Source organism: Amblyomma mixtum, chromosome 4, assembly GCF_055824585.1.
Source record: "Amblyomma mixtum isolate Tamu chromosome 4, ASM5582458v1, whole genome shotgun sequence".
In the NCBI taxonomy this organism is placed as follows: Eukaryota; Metazoa; Arthropoda; class Arachnida; order Ixodida; family Ixodidae; genus Amblyomma; species Amblyomma mixtum.
The window spans coordinates 150,810,793-150,832,478 of NC_143015.1; the positions used below are offsets into that span (position 1 = coordinate 150,810,793).

At 43.4% G+C, this 21,686-nt stretch overlaps 2 protein-coding genes across 2 annotated transcripts; both read left to right on the top strand.

Moving 5' to 3' along the window:
- The first annotated feature begins 403 nt into the window (after positions 1–403).
- LOC149348770 (uncharacterized) lies at positions 404–13,220 on the top strand. Its single transcript, XM_089541841.1, has 7 exons — positions 404–462; positions 2,437–2,495; positions 4,050–4,119; positions 5,131–5,153; positions 7,988–8,063; positions 11,009–11,064; positions 13,150–13,220. The coding sequence occupies exons 1-7, from the start codon at positions 404–406 to the stop codon at positions 13,218–13,220; spliced, it is 414 nt and encodes a 137-aa protein (XP_089397967.1).
- Positions 13,221–14,333: 1,113 nt separating this feature from the next.
- Positions 14,334–21,387, top strand: LOC149348771 (uncharacterized). The gene is made up of 6 exons (XM_089541842.1): positions 14,334–14,357; positions 16,739–16,862; positions 17,733–17,769; positions 18,165–18,199; positions 20,930–20,963; positions 21,333–21,387. Exons 1-6 carry the CDS (start codon positions 14,334–14,336, stop codon positions 21,385–21,387), a joined length of 309 nt encoding a protein of 102 aa, XP_089397968.1.
- The last annotated feature ends 299 nt before the right edge of the window (positions 21,388–21,686 follow it).

The window sequence follows — 21,686 nt, forward strand, 5'->3', positions numbered from 1 at the left end:
CTATTTTCTGTATGCTCACCCTGCGAAAATCCCTTCCTGGGATTGCAGTATTAATAAATAAAAAAAAATAAAAAAAATTGAAGGCAGCAGATAATTGAAAGACGTTTTTGAATGCTGGAAAGTATGCTCCCGGGATCAATAGTTTACGGGCCGTGTGTTCTTTTTACATTATTTACGGTAACTCTTCCTCGTCACCCAGTGTAACGGTATTGGTACGAGCGGTTATAGGATGCAGGTTTCCTGTTAGCTAAACACAATTCAGGCTTATGGGTTATGGTAATGCATCGAAATAACTTTTTTTGCACACTGGCGACTCGCGAAAGTTTGTTTGCTGTAATACATGGCTTCACCATTCCGCAGCTTGCTTTCGGTGCTTGGAAGATGAGTGGAGAACGACGAAGGGATGTTGAGGTCGTGGAGGCCAGAGAACATGCAGGAGTATAAGCAGCGGCAGGAGTCTTGGTAGGGGAGTCACAGGCATCCTTGAAACTTTTTCACTGCCCAAGGATCTTCAAGCTGCTGGCATGAAGGTTTTTCCCCAACTTCGTCCCTCCTAGAGAATTGGGAATGAAAGAAATATGAAGGAAGAACCGAATAAAGAAGGGAATCAAGAAATAAGCAAAAAGAGTTTTGATGCCTCACATGGCCTGTTACAAACTTTGGTGTCAGAGCCGTCGTTTGACTGCTGAAGCCAAAGCAGCAGGAACAAAAAAAATCACTTAAACGGTACTTAGCCGTGCAAGGAGAATATAGTGGCTCAATTCCTTTTTAACCGCTTCTTACGCTTTATCGAAAAGAAGAAACCAATATGACAATTTGGTGCCTATACGCTCTATATAGAAAACAGTCAAAAGGGAGCAAGCGTACTCCCTTTCATAAACGGGAGGGCACTAGAGGACAGGCTGCTCCTTTTTTACCCCCATATAGGCGTAATAGTGTTTTCAGTGTACTGCTTTAAAGGGACACGGACAACAACCGCATGCAAACATTGTTATCAGCGAACATTGTTTTCCTATCTAATTCTGTCTATGTTGGCGTCTCTTCTGAGCAAATCCGTATTTATCGCCCATAAAAATGAGCTTAGAAATCTTTCAGCCAGTCGAATCAAATCATGACGTCCTTACCGCCAAGGACGGATTGGCCTTTTATAGTGAATGTTGGTTGGGGCGGTGCATCGCAAATCCGCGCCCTGAGATCTTTGTCGGCACAGGCATCTTATTGCGATATCGGCAAGACGCGGCGATACCTGTGCATCGTTCTTTGGTCTTTTCGATCATGAAAAACCTCCAGTGTTGGTGAGAAGGGTCTCTTTGTGATTAAAAAGCGGTGCCCTATTGATACAAGCCAACTTCTATTTGTCGTCGGAGTCTCTTTAACGTTACATAGTCGAAAGCTTAATGCCTTAGAATGGGCGTACAAGCAAGTATCGATGCAAAGCGGCGCTTAAAACAATTTTTTCTGAGATCTAAGCACGCGTTGGCGAGCTTGAACAACATCCAGAGCCTACCGCGAGCGATATGACCATGACGTACAGAAAGTGTGTTAGGCAACACACCTGTGCTGGCGTACAGCATTTGTAAAAAGTCTACAGCCCTGAGCAGAAACCTCACGATTGTAGCCAAGGCTCGAACTTGTGGAACTTGTTTATACGCGCTGTGAAGCGTTAGACCGCTCAACTATGGTGACTATTGAGCAATATTTTTCTGTTCTTTGTTATATTGGATACGGCGTGACGTACACGGAACGTGTGGTAGCCTCGGCTTATATCTGTACAACGTGTGATATTGTGAGCCTGTTTTTAACACATCAGCTGCGGATAATTTCACCTTTTGTTTCGACAAACATATGCATTGATGGCACGCCCAGTCCCTGTACCATTCGAAGCCACTGAAAAAAAAAGAATTGATTGGACTGATATATTCTTCAGGAACCTTACATTTTTTCTGAATAATTTAGACTTTAGTTGTTTCAGCGCGAACGCTATGCAGGTCCTAGTAGCTTAATTGTGCAGAAAAGACCAATTCGTTGTATGTACGATTTCTTCTCTCAAAGACGCTAATTCTCGCACGGAAAAGTTATAGGCTGCAAGTCTTCAAAATAAACATTCAAACTACCATCGACATCCTTTGAACGTCCTTCGTATGTTTAGGACGTCCGCAAGACCTCAAAGAAAGCTCAGAGCCCACTGGGTCAGCGGCAATGGCTAGGCACTGTCCCTTATTCCCGGTAACAGACAGCACTGAAACGCGGCTTGCAGTCGATAGTCAGTATGTAAGCTCTATGCATGAGCCAACATGCTTGGCACAATTCTGAGCCGCTTATCGCCATCGCCTAATAATTGTTTTCATTTCCATCGGAGTCTGCTTTAAAACCTCAAATTACTAGTAGTAGGCCGCAGAAAAGCTAATAATTGTGATATCTTTTTTTTTTTTTCAGTATGAATTTCAGGATGAACCCTTCACGGAGGAAACGCGGGAACGTCAACAGTCTGGACGGTATGCATATGATACACCCAGTGCACAGCGTACCGGTGCCCGAGGACCTAAGTATTATTCTCTTCATATATTAAACTGAATTCTGCTGAATAATCCAGACAAAACTATTGTTGTTTAGCTATACCCAAAGTTCCGCTCAAGCGAGTTGTAAGCATGAGCAAGGTAGGATTAGGCTTCACTCTAAATGACTGTACATGGAAGCCGGCGTTGTTGATTCTATACCTGTAACGGCGGAAAAAAAAAGTACAGGGTTCAGACGTAAAAATCGTCACAGCAACCGATACTAAAACTGCATAATGAACCTCTTTGATAGAAGGTAGGCACTCAAACCACAGTGGTCACCATTTTGGCCTCCATGCATCAAGGCGAAATGCTACGGCACATGTCTAATTGGCTTATCTAGAGAGAGATTGAAATCTGGTGTGCTTACCATAACTCAACTTCTTCAACCGGATAAAATGAAACAAACAGCCGCTGAAAACAAGGGCGGAGCCATCTTAAGTGGAATTTAGTTTGGAGCAGACTGCCAAACACAGCAATAAAACAAGGCTGCAGTATTGCACTGCAGCCATAATGATTTGCCTTGCTGCAGGCTATTGTTATGTAAGACGTCAAAATTTTTTCGCTCATAACTTCAACTTGTTAGGATTTTCTTTAGCTTCCATGGGATTTTTTAACGGCGGTCGACTTAACTCCAAGCGCAATGTTAAGGAAAGAGTGATAGATCCGTGCGGACGTTCACAGTTGACTTAGGTTCCGTAGACTTAGGACTGTATGCGATTCCGATTAAAAATTGAGCACTATTAGTACGGGTTGATTCGCAAGTCTATCACCTCGTTCACAACGCCGACGAGGATGACACCGGATTTTATGTAGAACGGAAGCCTGACGCTATCGGTCTAACAAAGACTGCGCTGTGCCAGCGGCGACATAGAAAGAACCACTCATACGCGCACACATCCTCAAACACACGCTGGCGCTCGAACAGTGACACTTTCTAGGGTTTAACCAGGGCCCGTGACTTAACTAGGTGGTTACTTTTCTGTAAATTTCCCGACTAGCTAATAATTTTGTACATCGCATCCTTTTAAATATACATCAATTGTGTTTTATTGTGTTATGTGTACTGCATTTCTTAAATATTACCGCTCTTCTTTAGAAGCTAATGCAACAACTGGCGTCAATGGGACCTTCTTGGGAGTGGTGTGGGAAATAAAAACACTAGAATAGATGCCAAAGAAACATCACAGCGTTTGTTACCAGTGAACGCTCATCGCCATCATCAACATCATCATCATCGTGAGCCTGACCACGCCCACTGCAGGGCAAAGGCCTCTACCATGTCTCTCCAATTAACCCTGTCCTTTGCCAGTTGCGGCCACCGTATCCCCGCAAACTTCTTAGTCTCATCCGCCCAACTAACGTTCTGCCGTTAAATAAGGGTGCACTGGGGGGACCCTTATTCGATTGACCTTGCTGCGCAATCTTTTGCCTTTAAGTAGGCTCAATACTCGTGCTTTACATGTGCCTTATGTGTACAACTTCTATTTTTAGTTGGCTTTCAACCTTCCTATGTACGAACAGAAGGCAACCAGCCTTCTTTCGGAGCTGCGGTACGGCGAGGGTATGTATTGCATCCTATTGACGGAAACTTCGTGCACGATTTAAAGGCAGTAGTGACTGAAAGCAATACAATTATCACGGAATTAATTTCAATTTCTATTTCACCGCACTATAAGAGAGCGGCCGTTGATACCAGAACTATCCATAGTATTTCTTAACCCTCTGTAGACATTCCTTAAATGCAGAGATTCATTGTAAAAAACATGCCACAGTAGCAAATATAATTCGAATAAAATGACATCACCGTTTAATGCGATTAAACGGAAGCTACACAGGAACATTTATTGTGATTAGGTTAGAATGAACTTCGCAACTGAATGAGCTTGGGGAACTCAATCGCATTAGATCTTGAACAGAACTGATACTCTGGACACCAGATACTCGGCAGAAACAAGCACTGTGAAAAAAGTAATGTGCGCACTGCCAAAATTGAAAGTTTCATTTATTGAGTTCTGCTAAAAAATTGTTAATATTAGTGTGATGCAATTCGGACTAGGCGCTGTCGTGGACGTCTCTGCAGATGTCCAGATATCTGCAGAGACGAGCGGCAGCGGTCGAGCCCGGACGTCACCGACGACCGTCGGTCATTTTTCGTTGTGTGTTTCTTGCTGGTTTGGCGTTTCACTTGCGTTCAGCTCAGAAGTGTACTTGAAGGTATAACTGAGCGCTTCATATTTTGGATATCAATTCCAAGCTTTGCCCGCTCCGCCGTATCAGCCAAATTATATTATATTATATTATATTATATTATATTATATTATATTATATTATATTATATTATATTATATTATATTATATTATATTATATTATATTATATTATATTATATTATATTATATTTACCAAATTTTTGGCTGACTTTACGATTTCTTTGGATTTTGATGGCTAAAGTGCAGCAGCATGGATGAAAGCAATATTTGATGCATATATTATATTCCACAGAAGTGTTTTCGCCTACACTAGAAATGCTGTACAACAATTTGAAACGCATTTTATTTGCACTTTATTTGCAGAACCGAGCACCTTCCAGACATAGGTATTTGAATTTTTTTGTCTCGCCCTTTTGCTGCATTTGAAGCTTGTTCGATGTTATTGGGCAACTTATTAGAAAAGAAACGCTGTAAAGTTACAAAGAATAACAGATTAGAACTGAACAAGATAATGTAAGAAATTTCGAAATAAAAGTTTAGCATTAGGGGTCAGAACGCCGCTTCATGTTAAACGCGTTACCTTAAATTGGCAAGGAAGATCCATGAGCTAAGGTGCGTAGGAAACAAGAACATTCTTTTTCTTCTTTCTCACAGTATTATTCTAGGGCCGTGTTTTGTTTTGTTTGGCTTGGAATTATGGGGTTTAACGTCCCAAAGCGACTCAGGCTATGAGGGACGCCGTAGAGGAGGGCTCCGGAGATTTCGACCACCTGGGGTTCTTTAACGTGCACTCATATCGCACGGTACACGGGCCTCTAGAATTTCGCCTTCATCGAAATTCGGCCGCCGCGGCCGGGATCGAACCCGCGTCTTTCGGGTCAGCAGCCGAGTGCCGTAACCACTGAGCCACCGTGTTCTGTAACCTTTCGTTTTGTTTTCTTTTCACTTCGCCCTCTGCAATAAGTTCCTTCTTTCTGCAGACGTAGGGCATGGTGGATGACGTCACGCTGATTGCCGCGATTGCCAGGGAATAGCACGCAATGCCTTTTCACCAACCTCCAGCTAAATAGCAAGCTACTGAGAGTTATAGCAGCCGCTTTCTGGACTCAGTTAAGCCTTTACAGAAGCTTATTTACGACTATCTGACACTGCTGTCTTTTCTTCGCCATGATCAAAGTGGTGCAGGTGAAAAGTTTGTTTCATGTTAATAAGTTTAAATCTCTGCAGGCGCTCTCCAAGCTCTACCATTTCGCCCACCTAGCGCTATCTCTAAGGGATTGCACTTGTAATTTTCAATTTAGATATGAATTAATGTGCGAATCACTCAATGAGTAGAGGTTAATCTTGAAATAAACATCTATTAGGGTGCCTTGCAAAGAGTCGTTTGAGGGACGATAGACACTCATCGCACAACAAAGTGATACTCCGCGACGAATAAACTGAAAACATCGGTTATTATAGACCACTTCCCAAGTAGCACAAGTAATTGGCTCAGTATTGCAAATGGATGGTTTTACTCTGGTCCTTTGTGTGGCAGGCCTATGCCAATGCATTTCCAATATTGGGCGTACGTTTCCAATACGTTTCCGATATTGGGATTGGGCCTGGAAACCGGTGGCACAGGCTTACATCAATAGACTACTGTGATGACGCCTTGTCACGTGATCTTAAATACTCCTGGCGACTCGCCAGGCCGGGAAAGCTGTCGTGCTAAGAATTAAGAGTTGTCGTTTTAACAGTGAGTGCAAGAACAGATTGTCCCCAAGAGACATACTCACCCGCGCATTTTACTCTATTTAAAAAAAATATGCGAAAATAGAGCTTCCAGTGTAGCCCCGAAAATTTTTCTTCAAGTAGCAGTGAATGTGAAGGATATGAAAAAGAAAGGACAAATCGAAATGATGCTTGTCACTGTTCGCTAGCAAAAGCTACTGTTTTTTCCTTTAAGAATGACAAGGGATGCTTTTGCGCTACATGTAAAATAGAGAAGAAAAAATGGCGGGCAAATTAGCGTGGTTACGCCAAATTAGAATTCGATGCGTTAGTACCTTGCTCTTATCTTCGCCTTAGGTGCTTTGCTTCACTGAAGTCGACATTTAAGTTCCGCCTTTAGAGTATGATGTGACAGACATAATTGGTAAATGCCCATATGTTGCCGAGTGGAAGCTCTATTGCCAATGCACTAAAATATAGCCTTTAAAATGAACTCGTACGTCTCAGTCAACATTAACCTAGTGAGTCGATGTTAAGCATGAAACCGATTTTTCAAGACATGCACGTTGAGAGCGCCCAGAATAACCGCATACTTTCAAGAGGAACTGGTGACACTCGTTTAAAGTCGCGAGCGGACTCTTGCGAGGAAACTTAAAAAGTGCGCTGTGGAACTAATTTATAGTATAGCGACATTTCAGTCAGCACTCGGTGCGCTGAACCAGAATTTATTCCACGAAGAAAAATGAATAAAAACCATGAACAAAAGCATAGAAAAGAAGGCGCGCATTTAGCATAATTAAGAAGCTACTAAAAAGTGCTAATAGGGAACCTTAGGCGTGTTAACTCGATATTTATTGAGCAAAAGCTTGTGCAGTGATGAGAACCGCAGGATTGCGACAGAAACACAGTGCTCTACCTGCGCGACTCATTTGAGTTTTATATTTATGTTGTTTTCGTTTTTTTTTTCAAGGAAAGAGGAACCGCGATTACCTCCTAGTACGACCACAAAATTACACGCCACATCATTTAACCAAAGCCCGTAAATTCTCCCGATGTTTGCTCTTGTTTAGATTTTACTTACAGTGTAGAACTAGATATAGCGAATTTTATTCCAAATATTTTATTATCTAATTTTACTGCATTTAATGCAGTTTTAATTATATCAGTGCTTCACTGCAGGCTAAAGCGACTTCTGATATTGTTGCAATCTGCTAGTTCGCGTAGTGCACATAAGACGTCAGCAGTAAACGATACGGAAGAGACATAAAAAGAGGCTATGACGGCCGAGGGGAGCTTTTTGAGATTGCCACTGCTGCGCGAAAGACTGTTACTTTGTGTCACGCATTTCACCACAGTCTTTGTCCGGGATTCATTTGAGCATAGGCGGCACAAGGCAGTATTAACTGGAGGGATATGGGAGAGACCTTATCCGTGCAGTAGGCGCTTTTAGGATGATCATTGTGCTTATGCTGCTGATGACCAAGGTGTCTCCAAAATCTCTTTCTAGGTAACAGCAATGCTGGTTACTACGGAGGGGCGGCGGCAGACAACCAACCTGGTTACTTTGGAGGCGTGCGGCAAGGGTGAGGTTAAGTTTCCATTCCTTGTGACAACATATTGTGGTCTAAGGCAGAATGATTTCTAATATGTCTGGCTCCAATTTAAATATTTTTAAAATTCAATATTACTTTCTTCGGCAAGAACGCGATATTTCCTTCCTCTTTAGAACCTTCAGAGCTCACACGGACAGATATAAAACAAGATAAAATAAAATTAGAGCCGCGCACTCTATACTTAACCTCGCAGGCATGTAAGTTATCTATGTTGTACAGGTGGTCTTGGAAGAATATGGTAATGCAGAAGAGTAAAAAATAGACGAAGAATGAGATAAAGATGACCTCAGTAGATTATAGCGGTCCAAATTCATAGTTAAGAACATTTTTTTGAACAGCTGTGCCAACGTTGACTTCATGCTTTATGCTATAATTATGGGGGTTTAACGTCCCAAAGCGGCTCAGGCTATGAGGGACGCCGTGGTGAAGGGCACCGGAAATTTCGACCACATGGGGTTCTTCAGCGTGCACTGACTTCGCACAGTACACGGGCCTCTAGAATTTCGCCTCCATCGAAATTCGACCACGGCGGGCAACGTTGACAGTCTCCCTATTGCAAAAGTGGTTTGAGGGCAGCTTGACGGGGGCCAGGGATTCGTTTCCTGAATATACCCCAGAGCATTCAACACACTTGTGCAACGGGATGAAAAATAATATGCTAGATAAAGAACACATGCAAGAGGCGTTTCAAACAGAACGGGAACCACTAAGTGGCGTAGGCAGTGTGATGCCGGTGTTAGGAAGTCAGCGTTGATAAAAAGTGGGAAGTGTTTAACGCACTTAAACCGATTATAGACGTGAGAAAACAGGTGTTCATTCTTCAGTTGGAGGAGACACTAAAGCTCAGCCTTAAAGGTGCACTGAAGAGGAATCTGAACTCGTCTTTTTGCCGCGGGAACTCAATCTGCACGTTCCTAGCATTCTTAGAAACTGCGACCTATTGCCCGGTGTGGCAGATTTCCCTAATTAAATCGAATTAACATCCGGCTCCCGCCTTTATTTTTTGAATTCTGCCTCGTACGGTGGGCGGAGTCGACCGACGCGGGGAGTGCCTTTCACCCAGTCCCGTGGCGGCTTGCTGCTCTGCCATCGGCGGAGTAATACGTAGTAGTCCGTAGAAGCAAATAGTCCGCGCGTATTTTTATTTCTGCGGGCTTATTTTGGGGTTATATTATCTGCAAATGAAACTATTTATTCACAGAAACCTAAAAAACAAAATGAAGCGAAAGCAAAGCCTCCTCGGAGCTGGCTGAAAGGCACTCCCCGCATCGGTCGCCTTCGCCCACCGTACGAGGCAGAATTCAAAAGAAAAAAGGCGGGAGCCGGATGTTAATTCGATTTAATTAGAGAAATCGGCCACACAGGGCAATAAATCGGAAGTTTCTAAGAATGCTCGGAACGTGTAGATCGAGTTCCCGCGGCAAAAAGACGAGTTCAGATTCCTCTTCAGTGCACCTTTAAGGGTATGACGCGATATGTTTAGTGGGTTAATGACGCTCGACCGACTATCCATGAGGTCAGAGGTGCTTTAATTCTATATCCAATTACGTGCATTCTTAATCTGGCCGAATGAGTAAAGCCATCTGTACTACGTCTTCTTAATTTTCCCTTCGGGACCTGTGACGTAGCTTTCTGAGCATGTGTCGTCTGTAAGTGTTTTAAACCCTGCCTCGCAAACGTGTGGCCGAGATGGTTGTGGAATGAGCAGTGATGCTGAGATGTATAACCTGGTGATAACGCTTACAAACCACTCGGAGCCGCTTGTAAGGAATCAAGGAATCCAAGTCAAGAAAGCTGCTATTATTGAACCCTGAACTATATTTATGCGTGTCGGCATTAAGAAGCTCAGAATCATGGTCGAAGGCAACTGAAACAAGTATTGTTATCCGAGGGATAATCGTGACACCAGTTCGCATGGTGCGACGAGCATTAAAGTCGCCAGCTGATGATGCAGAGACCGACAGTAACCGGTAGCAAGCCAACCAATTTTTCGGCGCCGAGGTGACTTGATGGTGATGTGTATGCACCCCGAAGCGCAAACTTGGAATGTTCTTTACCATTGGGCAAACCTATTGCTTGGCGCCTTGGTAAATAAACGCCTGAAGCCCAAATGTTAGTCCACGTCGGATATAAATTGTAAATTGTAAATTGGTTTTTTGAGGAAAGGAAATGGCGCAGTATCTGTCTCACATGTCTCGGCGGACACCTGAACCGCGCCGTAAGGGAAGGGAGGAAGGTAGGAGAGAAAGAAGAAAGAGAGAAATAGGTGCCGTAGTGGAGGTCTCCGGAATAATTTCGGCCACCTGGGGATCTTTAACGCGCACTGACATCGCACAGCACACGGGCGCCTCTTGCGTTTCGCCTCCATCGAAACGCGGCCGCCGCGGTCGGGTTCGAACCCGGGTACTCCGGCTCGGTAGACGAGCGCCTTACCACTGAGCCACCGCGGCGGGTCCACGTCGGATATCGAAGGTGATTTTGGTTCCTCCTCCGGGTGCAGAAGGTACAACCCCTTGACCTTGATATTCGCAGGATCTTTTGTACATTTTATGCACAAATGACAAGTGTGCAAAATGAGCTCTCGTAAATACATCATCGCTTAAAGTGATGAAAATATCCTATAATATCAGAGGCCATATCAGAGACCATACCAGAGGCAACAGAAAAAAAACCTGTGCTTTTATTGGTTAAGAAGGATCGTGAATTGAATGCGTGACAGAAATGACGTCCTCACCGGCACTTCTGAGCTTTAATTCATAGAAGGATTTGAAAGCATGCAATTTCCTGGCACATATATTGAAACCGAGATCGATGACCTTTTCGCGTACCTTAAGAACGCTGCAGAAATATTTCCTGATGATTTTGTCGCATTGCACGGCGGCAGAAAGCTAAAAGTCCTATTATGTAACTTTCAGGCCGTTCGGCATTCGACGCTTGCCCGCACAACCACGCCGTATTCACCAAGAATCCGGTATTTGATTTTGTTTTTATTTCCAGTGCGTGTGGTGTTAGTAGTTTGTTAGAGTTTATTAAAATGACACTGAGTACAAATTGAAATTGGCCTGTGTTCACAGACATGGGCATTGTAATGCAAAAAGGCCGCTGTCGTTGAAAATGGAGCTTATATAAGTGAGAAAAGACCGAGCAAGAAAAAAGGGCTAAATGAAATTTCAATGCCACAGCTCTATTCACTTCGAAATGGCGACAACTATTCCTGACTGGTGTGGACATCAGTTGTTTTACATTCGAAGCACGGAAAATATTAAGTTCAGTTTTCTGAGTCATAAATACATTTTTTTTGCTATGTGACAAACGTAAACTGAACCAGAAACAGCTAGATAATCGATTTTTACTGAGAACAATAATTAGATACATTTGATTTCAGTGCCCTTTTAGACGACTTTTGAGGAAAGTCTTTGTGGGCAGAAAGGGAACGAAAGAATGTCCGGAAACTTTCTTAAAAACTGGAAAAAAAAATTGTAATACTAATCAAAGTTGTCACTTCACGTTAACTGTATTGTTTTAAGCCAGAGATTATGATGCAGCCATGTAGGAGGACAAAAAAATACCTTTTTTTTTATTTGCTGCTGAAGCACTTTTCTGGAACTTTATGTAGTAACGTTTTATTTGAAATTTTTGTTTAGTCCTCTGCCATTGGGCGCTGCTTTCTGGTGACGTTGGTCTTTGCAGGTGACGTCAGGTGGTGGTGGCAGGAACATACCCGCGATAATTAAACGTACCTTCCGCCTACAGGGTCTGTTCTGAAAGTAGTAGGACTGGTTTTTTCCTGGGCGAACAGGCGGACAAGAGGCGGTCTGTGCGTACAGGATCGTTGAAGGGGGATATTGGGAATGCTGGGGAAAATCAGCAGTCGGCTGTCGGCCGTTGAAGAGAGCAGGTCGCTTGTACTGTGAACCCCCGTCGAAACGTCTCGTCACGCAGAATCACGGAGCGTTTACTGGATCAGCGATACGCGATCAAATTTTGTGTAAATCTTGGTAAAACGGGCAAAGAGACTCGCGACATGATTAAGGAGGCCTACGGTGACGCTGCCATGGGTAGATCAGGTGTTTCTTGAGTGGCAGAAGCTGTTCCGAGCAGGTCAGGAAAGATTGGAAGACGACGACCGCTCCGGGCGCCCTTCGACCAGCAAGAGCAACGAAAATGTGTAGCGAGTGATACATTTGCTGAACAATGATTGTAGGATGAGTATCAGAATGATTGCTGATGACTTGAGCTTTCCTCAAACTCAAGTTTTTGAGATCGTGACAGAAAACTTAGCCATGAGGAGAGTGTGCGCGAAGTTGGTGCCGGGAGTGTTGTCAGAGGAGCAAAAGGCCAACCGGAAAGCGATCTGCCAGGATCTTCTTCATCATGTGAATGAGGACCCTGATTTTTTGCCCAGCACAAGGCGGCAACGCTGCCTCAGGCCCCCCTGCAGCAGCGACTTGGCCCCGCCAGACTTTTTTCTATTCCCGAGAATAAAATCGACGCTCAAGGGGAAACATCACGGATCGGTAGAGGCGGTTCAACAGGCCGTGACGAGGGAGGTAAACAGCATTCCGGTCCAGGCGTCCCTTGAGGCGTACGAAAACTGGAAAACTCATTGGCAGCAGCGTGTAGGTGCGGAAGGGTGCTACTTCGAAAAATTCAAATCGTTTGTACTATTCTCTTGAATAAATTTTATTTAAAAAAATCAGTCCTACTCCTTTCAGAACAGACCATGTATGACGCCCTGGCGTACCGACACCGACGCCAACGAATAAGGGCTTTGACCAACGCTGTTCCCACTTCGAGTTATTGATCAATTCGCTCTCGCCCTACCATGACCTTGCCCTCCCGGTTAGCTCAATTGGTAGAGCGACTGCTCTTGGTAGAGCGACTGCTCAATTGGTAGAGCGACTGCATTAATAAATGGGTCCTAAACATTGTGAAACAGCTTGTAGAGCGAAACATACAGGTCACCATCACAACGAATATTTCATACTCTTGACTTTCATTGTGCATGTATTAAAAGTGTTTGCTCTTACTTGTTTTCTTTTGTCCTTCTCTGCAGTACCTTCCGAGCATGACATACTGCACACCATCGGTGACTCGGAGGAACGTCATACAGTAGTCCCTGTGTAGATGGTTCGCATCTTTTTTTATTTTACGTGCCGTTTTATGACTATAGTATCGGGCGGGAAGAAAGTGATGTTCACCGCTTACTATCCAAGAAACCTGGATTGAAGCGCCACCTCTCGGCTGTGTCTGGAGTTGCCAAACAGGGAGCCCGCGACCGTTTTCAGTAACCACTAGTTCATTTCTTGTTCACCGCTTTCCGAGGGCCATTAAGTCAGCACTATGGCGGTGTGGCGAGATAGCACCATCTCTTTCTAGACGTCATGGCAGCACATTTATCAAAAATAGAAGCGATGAAAAATTTGAAACCAAATCTTGTGGTTGAGATTAGGTGCAAACGTGAAATGAAATGTAAGAAAGGCGGTGCGCATTCCATAAATGTTCCGTCCCGAAGACCTGAACTCCACAAAAAAGGGGGAGGGGTTTGCCGCATTGCCTTAGTAATTAGCAAAAACGCTGTACTAATTGTTCCTAAGGCGGCGGCACGTGACAGTGAACAGCGCAGAAAATTTTCGCTTGGCTCTTCAGAGCCCCCTCATGCACTGCTTGACCCATTGCCTACCAAGATGTTCACCTATAGAGTTGAAATCGAGGAGAGATACCTAAAATAGACTGAAACATTAGACGCTGCCTTACGAAGCCAAATATGCGCATTACACATTTCCAGCCTCTTACGGGCGCGTTCGTACAGAGGCCATATCGATTTATTTTCTTTTTTTTTTCAGGCATTAATTAAAATTAGAAGTAGTTCCACCCCGCCCAAGGAAGAGCACTTAGAGGAGTGCGCCGACGAAACGCCTTGTTTTGTGAGACCATCTCAATAAACTTTTCATCACAAAATTTATAATAAACTCTCGTACACAAAAGTAGTGACAATTTTTTTGCTGTTGTTTGCTTAACACCCTGGTTGTTCCATGTTGAACATTGCGATGAATTCGACTAGGTCTGCGTATGCGATGCTCCGAGAAGTCAACTTAACGAAGGCTTGTCGGTTGGAATCATCAATACTTATGTATTTAGCCGGCGAAAATGTTGTGAAAATAGAGTAGAAGGCTGAGCCGCAGCGAAGATTATCGAGAAAGTATTTTATGTATTCATTTTCGTATATTCCAGCCTAGCATGAGGCTGTGTCAGGATAAGCAGGCAAGTTCAATTTGTTTATCTCACCGCTGTCCTGATTACAGCCGGTTTTCAGTTTTAGTTTACTTACAAAATAAAAGAGGAGGTCCCAAGGCTACAAAACCACCTGAGGGACCTCCTATACAGATTGTGCATAACGGTGAGCATAAAGAGGCAGAAAGAACATTTTTTTAAATGCACAACTTACGTAAACATTCAAGGTACAGTGGTATTGATTACAACGCAATAACAAAATCATTGTTTTGAAGTTAATAAATCTGAATGCAAAAGAAAAAAATATTTGTGAACAAGAACAGTAACAATGGGAGCAGCAATAAACAAGGTTTGGATTAGAACAATGAGAATGCAGTACTCAACGTCAAACGCAGTTAAATGCAGAACAGGAACAGAAGCGGAATTGAAGCAAAAAAAGTATTCACAGTTGTCCTTGTTACTGGTCTGTGCGATTAAAATATGTTGTTTTAAGTTCTTGTTTTAATACCGCAGGTGATTAATGTGATTTAATTTCGTTGGACAACAGATCCTAGGATGTTAAACACAAAGTTCGTTATAAATTTGCAAAGTCTACTGCAAAAGTTAATAGTGCATGTTCCGCACCCGCTTAATGAGACGGGAATACTGAGCATTAAAATCTGCTAAAGAAATTGAGACAGATTTATTTCCAGCGTCGAGCACCTGTGATTGCTCATAAAAGTGGAGTTAAGTGGCAGTGGTCTAAAGCCCTGGTGGTCGCTGCCGAGCGAAACTGCTGACGGTGCACACTAGGTGTGCATTTCAAGCCCATGAGCGAAGCTGGTACTGGGACTGTTTGCTATTCCCATTCTTAAGTCTCGGATTCCCTCGACTAAACATCCTTCTGGTAGGATGAGGCCAACGAAGTACACATGTAACTTGCACACATGTTTCACAAGAGGTAAGGCTGCTATTCAGTTATGTATCATTGTCAGAACTCTACTTTGTGTTGTCCGTCATATATCGTTACTAGGTTCTTGCAGACTCGTTTAGGAATTTTTGTTTTCATTAGCGCAGGGCCATGGCATCGCTTTGCATCCTCTTCATGCTCTGCGATGACACACCAGGGTACATTATTAGTGCTTTCTTCCTAGGGTGTATTTTTTGTTCTTTACCTAGTTAACTGGTTCTCTCAGTTAAAAATATTTGCTGGAAGGAATAGATAGCGAAAAAAGTTATTATGACAACTACAGTAAGATCAGCGTACAATCACAACGCAAGATGGAAGAAACGCGGGAATAACAAAAGGGAAAGCAGGATGGACGAGGCCAGATAACGATATTTAACCTTAAGCTTTGAGCTGTCCTCTTGTTTCTACTTCTTAGAAAAAAAAAAAATGTAAGTCTTTTCTCTTTTGATTTTTCTAGTAAAGTTGAATAGACATTTCTGCTCAACAGTATATCCTTGATTTAGGAAAACTAAAGGAGTCAAAATAGGATAACGTCTATTCAAAACGAAAATTAAGAACTGTTCATCTTTTTCTTTCTTCCCGGAAATGCAAACCGTAAAGAGGTCGGCTCAAAATAATTCTTAAAAGTACGCCGAAGAGCAATAAACTTAAGAGCAATGTTAAGCTAAGCATATGAGGTGAATAAGGGTAAAACAAGCCCCAAAACAATATCCAGTGCGGCAAATGTAGCAAAAGCTACTGTAGTTAAATTTCAGGAACGACATCTTTCCAGCGTGGTTATTAGGTGAATCGGCAAAGAACAAAACTGTGATATTCTTGTGCTCCCCTTCTGAAAGTATGGTTAGACATTTTCTGCTTTACTTTTTCCAGCTCACTCTGCCAGCAGCGCAACCCGAAGTCTACAGCTTAATTATAAGGAAATCAGCCATACCTCTATTTTATTTTGCGCGCGATGATCAACGCTGGAACCGTTGCCACGCAATGCCCACGAGAGACAAGTTCTTCGCTTCGAGCACTGAGCTGCAAGCTACCATGACGTGAGCCCTGCGTGGCTAACGTAGCCACTCATGGGGAAGCTGTATAGTCTACTGACCGCTCGTGACAACCTCTTGAAACCGAGACTATAGCACGCATGAAGATAAGCGTCCCCTTTCGCCACCTCCCAAAAGCAAGCGCGAACGCTACGCCAAGCTCGGTAAAGACCGCACTATGGTTTCCTTCTAAGCTCGTTTCCTAAGCGAGCAAACAAGAGTGAAGTACGATGACAGGGAAAAGAGCGTCGTGATGAGCCGAGACAAGACGGAAAACGCGGTTTCTTTGCGTATCTGTATCGCTGTTTGCAAACAGTGGTATTTCCAATCCACCGTTCATAATAGTAGGGACAGAGGATGCACACCTGCGTCAAGACGTACGGCTCGTCAAGGCAGTATGATGAGCGTTGCCGCAGGTATAAAAGAGCTAGCGTGAATATTTCGCACCAGAGGAACCGTGCCTTCTGGAGAGCAACCGACGCGGTCAAGGCCAGGACAGTGCTATGAAGCTGACAGCTGCGACAATCGTTGTCTGCCTTGCGCTTGTCGCTTCTGGTGAGTGAATTCAATTTTGCGAATGTCAACTGTGGTCTTTTCTTAAGCCATGGTTCAATTCAATTCAATTCATTTATTTTCACCACATATTTACATGGTTGGAGCTCTCGGGCAAAAAGCTACTTCGTAGACATTCTCATAACTTGCTACAGCGTACCAGAGGCTGAACTGCCGAAGCCGTTTTTCATTGAAAATATGCTAAAGTTTGTCTGCTTTAAATAACTCAATCTTTTCCAACAGCTATCGATAGGGCACACAAAATGAGGATGAATTATGAGCCATATTCACTTCTTACACTCTACAAGTGTGTTATCCGGAATATGACTTAGGTATAGTGCTCGTCAAAAAGTTCGGAGCCCATTGCAACCGTTGCCTGGGTCAAAGCGTTGAGAGCGGAGGCGTGGTGATCGGCGGCGTTTGCCGGTACCTAAGATGTGCTCGTCAAGGACGCATACGCTGTGTCACTCTTGCTTACAGGGCGATGCCATGAGATCGATAGAGATATTTTTTTTTATCCGCAGACTACCTCGGGCCTGAAGATAGGACTTTTTCGTAACATCGTCATTGTAAATTGTTAGCTTAATAATTTCGTTCAAGTCAAAGTTCCAGTTATGCAATTGTTCATGCGTAATCAAATCTTCTTGCACTCACCGCTGCATTTCTGTGTGTGTTCACTAGCAGTAATGCAGATTAAAGAATTGCTGCAAATACTGTGTCCTGAGTAACAAGAAGCTTTCAGAAGAAGGCAGCCTGCGTAGTGGTCAGCAACGCTGAATGCAATTTTCCAGTAACGAGCGCCTTTTATTGAAGCACATTTTGAAGTGTCCGGTTTCTTGAGAAACAAAATACCTCTTTATTGTTCTGGAACAGCCGGAAGCGTCGCTGCGACAGAACAATTCGACAAACGGTAAGTCCTTTCCCCCGGCGTTTGTGCAAGCAAGTTCACCGCCGCGCAGCAATGGTCATATATTGAGGCATAAACTTTGCAGAGCGCGCATTACGTGCTGAATACAAATTTAGCCCTCACAGTCGCCCTAATATGACTTTGCTAAATCTAAGTATCCTTATATAAGAAATAAAACTGTAAATGAAGAGAAAAACTGAATTTCTGATGGCAGGCAATTTGTAGCGGAAACTTCCCTACCAAATAAAAGTGCTCTCTGATTTTAGGCCTGTTAGGAGGTCAAAGTTGGCAGCTTGAGCAAGATATCAGTGTATACCACATTAATTAAATGCTCTCAAATGTACATTACTTTATTTAAACCACTCAAGAACTTTATCTAACTTAAGTTTTGTCTGCAGCTCAGTATTTCAAAAGTTTCACAAGTCCCTGTACGGTAAGTACCACCTTTTTCACAATCGTAGCACCTTGTTATCGCGTTGAAAAGTCGAAAACTTATTGATTTCCGAGGCTCAAAAATCCGAGGCTCAAAAATCGGTTCCCTTTTCTCAAACCTCTCTTTAAACGACTATAACGTGATAAATGTTGTCCAACGCCAATGCTAATGGTTTTAGTTATTTGTTTTTCATGTATTCCGAGTTTTCTGAAGTTTTGAGGCTAGATTATGAGGGAACCTGGAGGCTTGTTTGAAAGGCTCTTGCAAGTCCTTGCGCCGATTCATGCGTGGCTGAGTCGTGATGCGCCTCTACAATGATGCTCATCACCTCCACAGACTTCGGGGCTCAAATAGGCCGTCCTCATTATAGTAAAAAGGGTCCAGTGCGAAGTGGGAAGGGAAAATAAGGGCAAAAAAATAATTAGCACGCAAGAAAGCTATAAATAGTTTAAAAGAAGCATACAGTGCACTGTGTGAAGGAGTAGCTTATAAAAAGTATGAAGAAATGTAAGACTGCGAGAGCTTGCCGAGTAAGTGTGCCGCACACCGGCTTTAGAGCTTTTCAAAAGCAATACAGACGGTTCTAAGGCTGGTTGACAAGACATGACGTTTTGAAGATAGCAACAGAAGAGAACGGGGGCAATAGCTGAATATGAGCACTTTATTGCTTTTCTGCTTCTGCTAATATCGGCAGGTCTAAACACAGGCCCTGTAGCACACTTTGCAGTCCTAGCTCCTAGGCCGAAGGTTCCCGGCCAGTGCGAAGTACTCATGCTGTCGACAAAAAAAGGCAAAGTATTGCTTTTTTAGGAAACGAAAGGTGCTGGAAATGTCAGACCTCTCTGTGGACACCTCAACCGCGCCCCGAGGAAATCTATGGAGGAGAGCGTGAAAGAATGAAGAGAGAAAGAAAGGTATATTTAGGGAGCACGCTATAAATTTCGACCAGCTAAGATTCTTCAACTTGCACTGACATCACACAGCAGACAGTTTCTTTTTGCGTTTCGCCTTCTTTTGCCCGCTGCATTTGCGACAGCGAATCAACCTGTGTGACCGCAGCGAATGAACCTCCGAATGACCACAGGAGGCGACAAAAAAGCGCTGTGCGCGACGAGGGTCGCCCGCTTGATTCATAGCGTCATTCTGCATCATTGCCAGCTGTTGACAAAGGGAGAGGAAGAAAAAGAAAAGGCGAAGAATGAACGCATGTTTTCGCACGTCCACTAGGTTTAACTGCTTTAACCCCTCGGTGAAATAATCTGGTTTGTTTTGAAATGAAGTCCCATTCCCCCGCGCCCATCTTCACTCTCCAGAAGCACCATCTATTACCCATCCACCCAACTCCACCTTAAGGAAGTGCCGCCCACCATCACCATCAACCCACCTACATCCGCTTCCCCTAGGCCTCCACCTACTGAAATCCCAAGCAGCACCCTAGCCAGAAACCGACGGAAAAATACAATGCTAAAAGGCAGGGGGATGGATGGAAACAACTTTTATTAGAGAAAAAAAATCTTCCAGGGTGGTCCCCTACTGGTCCAGGAGTCCACGGGTTTGTGCTTCACGTAAAGCCCGATCCACCAGCCATATCTGGCCGGCGGGCTGAGCGGTCCGTAAAGCAGCCTCCCAGGAAGAATGAGTGGGATTGGGGATGGGGGGGTACTGCCTTAGGGGAAGGACATTTCCAAAGGTAGTGGAAAAGTGTGGATCTGGGAACTCCACAGGTTGTACATTCAGGAGGAAAGGTGGGGTGAAAGCATGAGAGTCGGTGGGGTGAAATAAAGCAGCCTGTCTGTAATTGTCGCCATGTGGCGCTGTATAAGGGCGACAAGGTAGTGGGAAACCCAGAGAAATAGGGCTGCTAAATCACTCGGCGCCATCCTCGACCCACCTACGCTCACCTGCAACCTCCACAGAATTTAGTCTCTGTGTGAAGCCTTGATTAAGAGCAAAAAGATTGAGTAGAATAAAAACATCTTAGTAATAATAATCGAGGTTAAATCAAACTGCAGTCGCAGAATTTTCGGATCAGATGTCTGATCGCCACGCTTTTTTTTTTCTGCTAAAATATTGATTAATGAAGAGCATTGAATTTTTTCTTTATTGTTATGAATTATTCACTAGTTCTATTGTGTGCCTTATTGGTGTCAGTTTCAGTTATTTAGAAGAGTCAGACGACGGCAATAAAAAGTCAGTGCTCAGTGATAAAATCCAGAGTACAAGGAATATGAGAAAATTAAAGAAGAAATGAAAAATTCGTTCAGTCTTGAATATATCTGCGGTATAAATCGGCGATCTTAGAATTTATTCTTCCGCTCTTGTAAAAAGTACCAGAGAGCAAAAGTGAAAATTACTTATGATGATACCACAGAATTGGCACACTTCAGGAATGTAGGTTTAAAAAAGCAGGCTCAGCTATTGAAGATGAGGAAAGCCTGCGTGAACATTTTATATATGTCAGTGAAAAATGGTCGGGCGGAGGACTGTACGTAATTCGAGTTACTTGCAGTAACACTGAAGCTTAATAACACACGACCGCGTTCGCACACGGAGGAACGTTTGGCAACCTGGTTATCTGACTCAAAACTGTTTTCTGTCAAAAGATCTTCTGAATGAAGTTAGATAATTCAAGTTTTATTTTTTTTCTGGCCTGAAATTGCGAGCGCAGGAACTGCGTTGAGGTACATTTTTGGTAAAGGAAACTAAAATCAGCGTTTTAACCCATTTCAGAAATGCAGCATCCTGAATTTCAACAGCATCAATTGTAAGTGCACTCTTCATACTTTTCACTTTCTTGTTACATACGTGATGCCTCTAGAAATCGAATTTAATACTATTACGTTTCCTTGGGGCATTTGCCACCTACTCTAACTTTCGTGTAAAGTGAAGCTTTTAGGGAACATATTTCTTAGAGCAAAAGTCTAAATCTTCGCTCCTGACTATTTTTTTTTTCAAGGCGAACGATTTTGAATTTTGAAGTTTGCCGGGAATAACAGAGAATATTTTTAACTAGATCTTATTTTTCAGTAGAATATTGAAGACGGTACAAGCTGAATGAAAATATGAGACATGTGACAGTTTTCTGGGGCTATGATCCTGCGCGATGGATTTATTATTTATTTTTCTTTTTCAGCCAAAATATGCACAGCCAAAATATGCAAATGGAAGCGCAGTATTCGCAAGGCTGATTGCTCATCCCGGGGATGCTGCAAAGAAGTGTTATTAGCGTACATCGGAGAGAAAAATACGCTAAATAAAGAACAAAATATTTGAAAAGATATGAAGTTGCGTATGTTGTGGTGATTCTATATACACCCGCAGAATTCGGTGCCATGCAGTTTTGTCTAGCTTTATTGGTTTTGGGGGCTTAACGTCCCAAAGCGACTGAAACTAAGAGAGACGCCGTAGTGTAGGGCTCCACAAATTTTGACCACGTGGGGTTCTTTAACGTGCACTGGCATCGCACAGCCAGGGACGCCGTAGTGAA

Excerpts from the sequence above, each read along its gene's own strand:
- LOC149348770 (XM_089541841.1), top strand. The coding sequence starts at position 404 with ATGTTGAGGTCGTGGAGGCCAGAGAACATGCAGGAGTATAAGCAGCGG. Across the intron at positions 463-2,436 it reads AAGCAGCGGCAGGAGTCTTG|TATGAATTTCAGGATGAACC; the intron begins GTAGGGGAGTCA and ends TTTTTTTTTCAG. Across the intron at positions 5,154-7,987 it reads CGAGCACCTTCCAGACATAG|GTAACAGCAATGCTGGTTAC; the intron begins GTATTTGAATTT and ends ATCTCTTTCTAG.
- LOC149348771 (XM_089541842.1), top strand. The coding sequence starts at position 14,334 with ATGAGGCTGTGTCAGGATAAGCAG. Across the intron at positions 14,358-16,738 it reads GGCTGTGTCAGGATAAGCAG|CGTGAATATTTCGCACCAGA; the intron begins GCAAGTTCAATT and ends TAAAAGAGCTAG. Across the intron at positions 18,200-20,929 it reads GTTTCACAAGTCCCTGTACG|AAATGCAGCATCCTGAATTT; the intron begins GTAAGTACCACC and ends AACCCATTTCAG.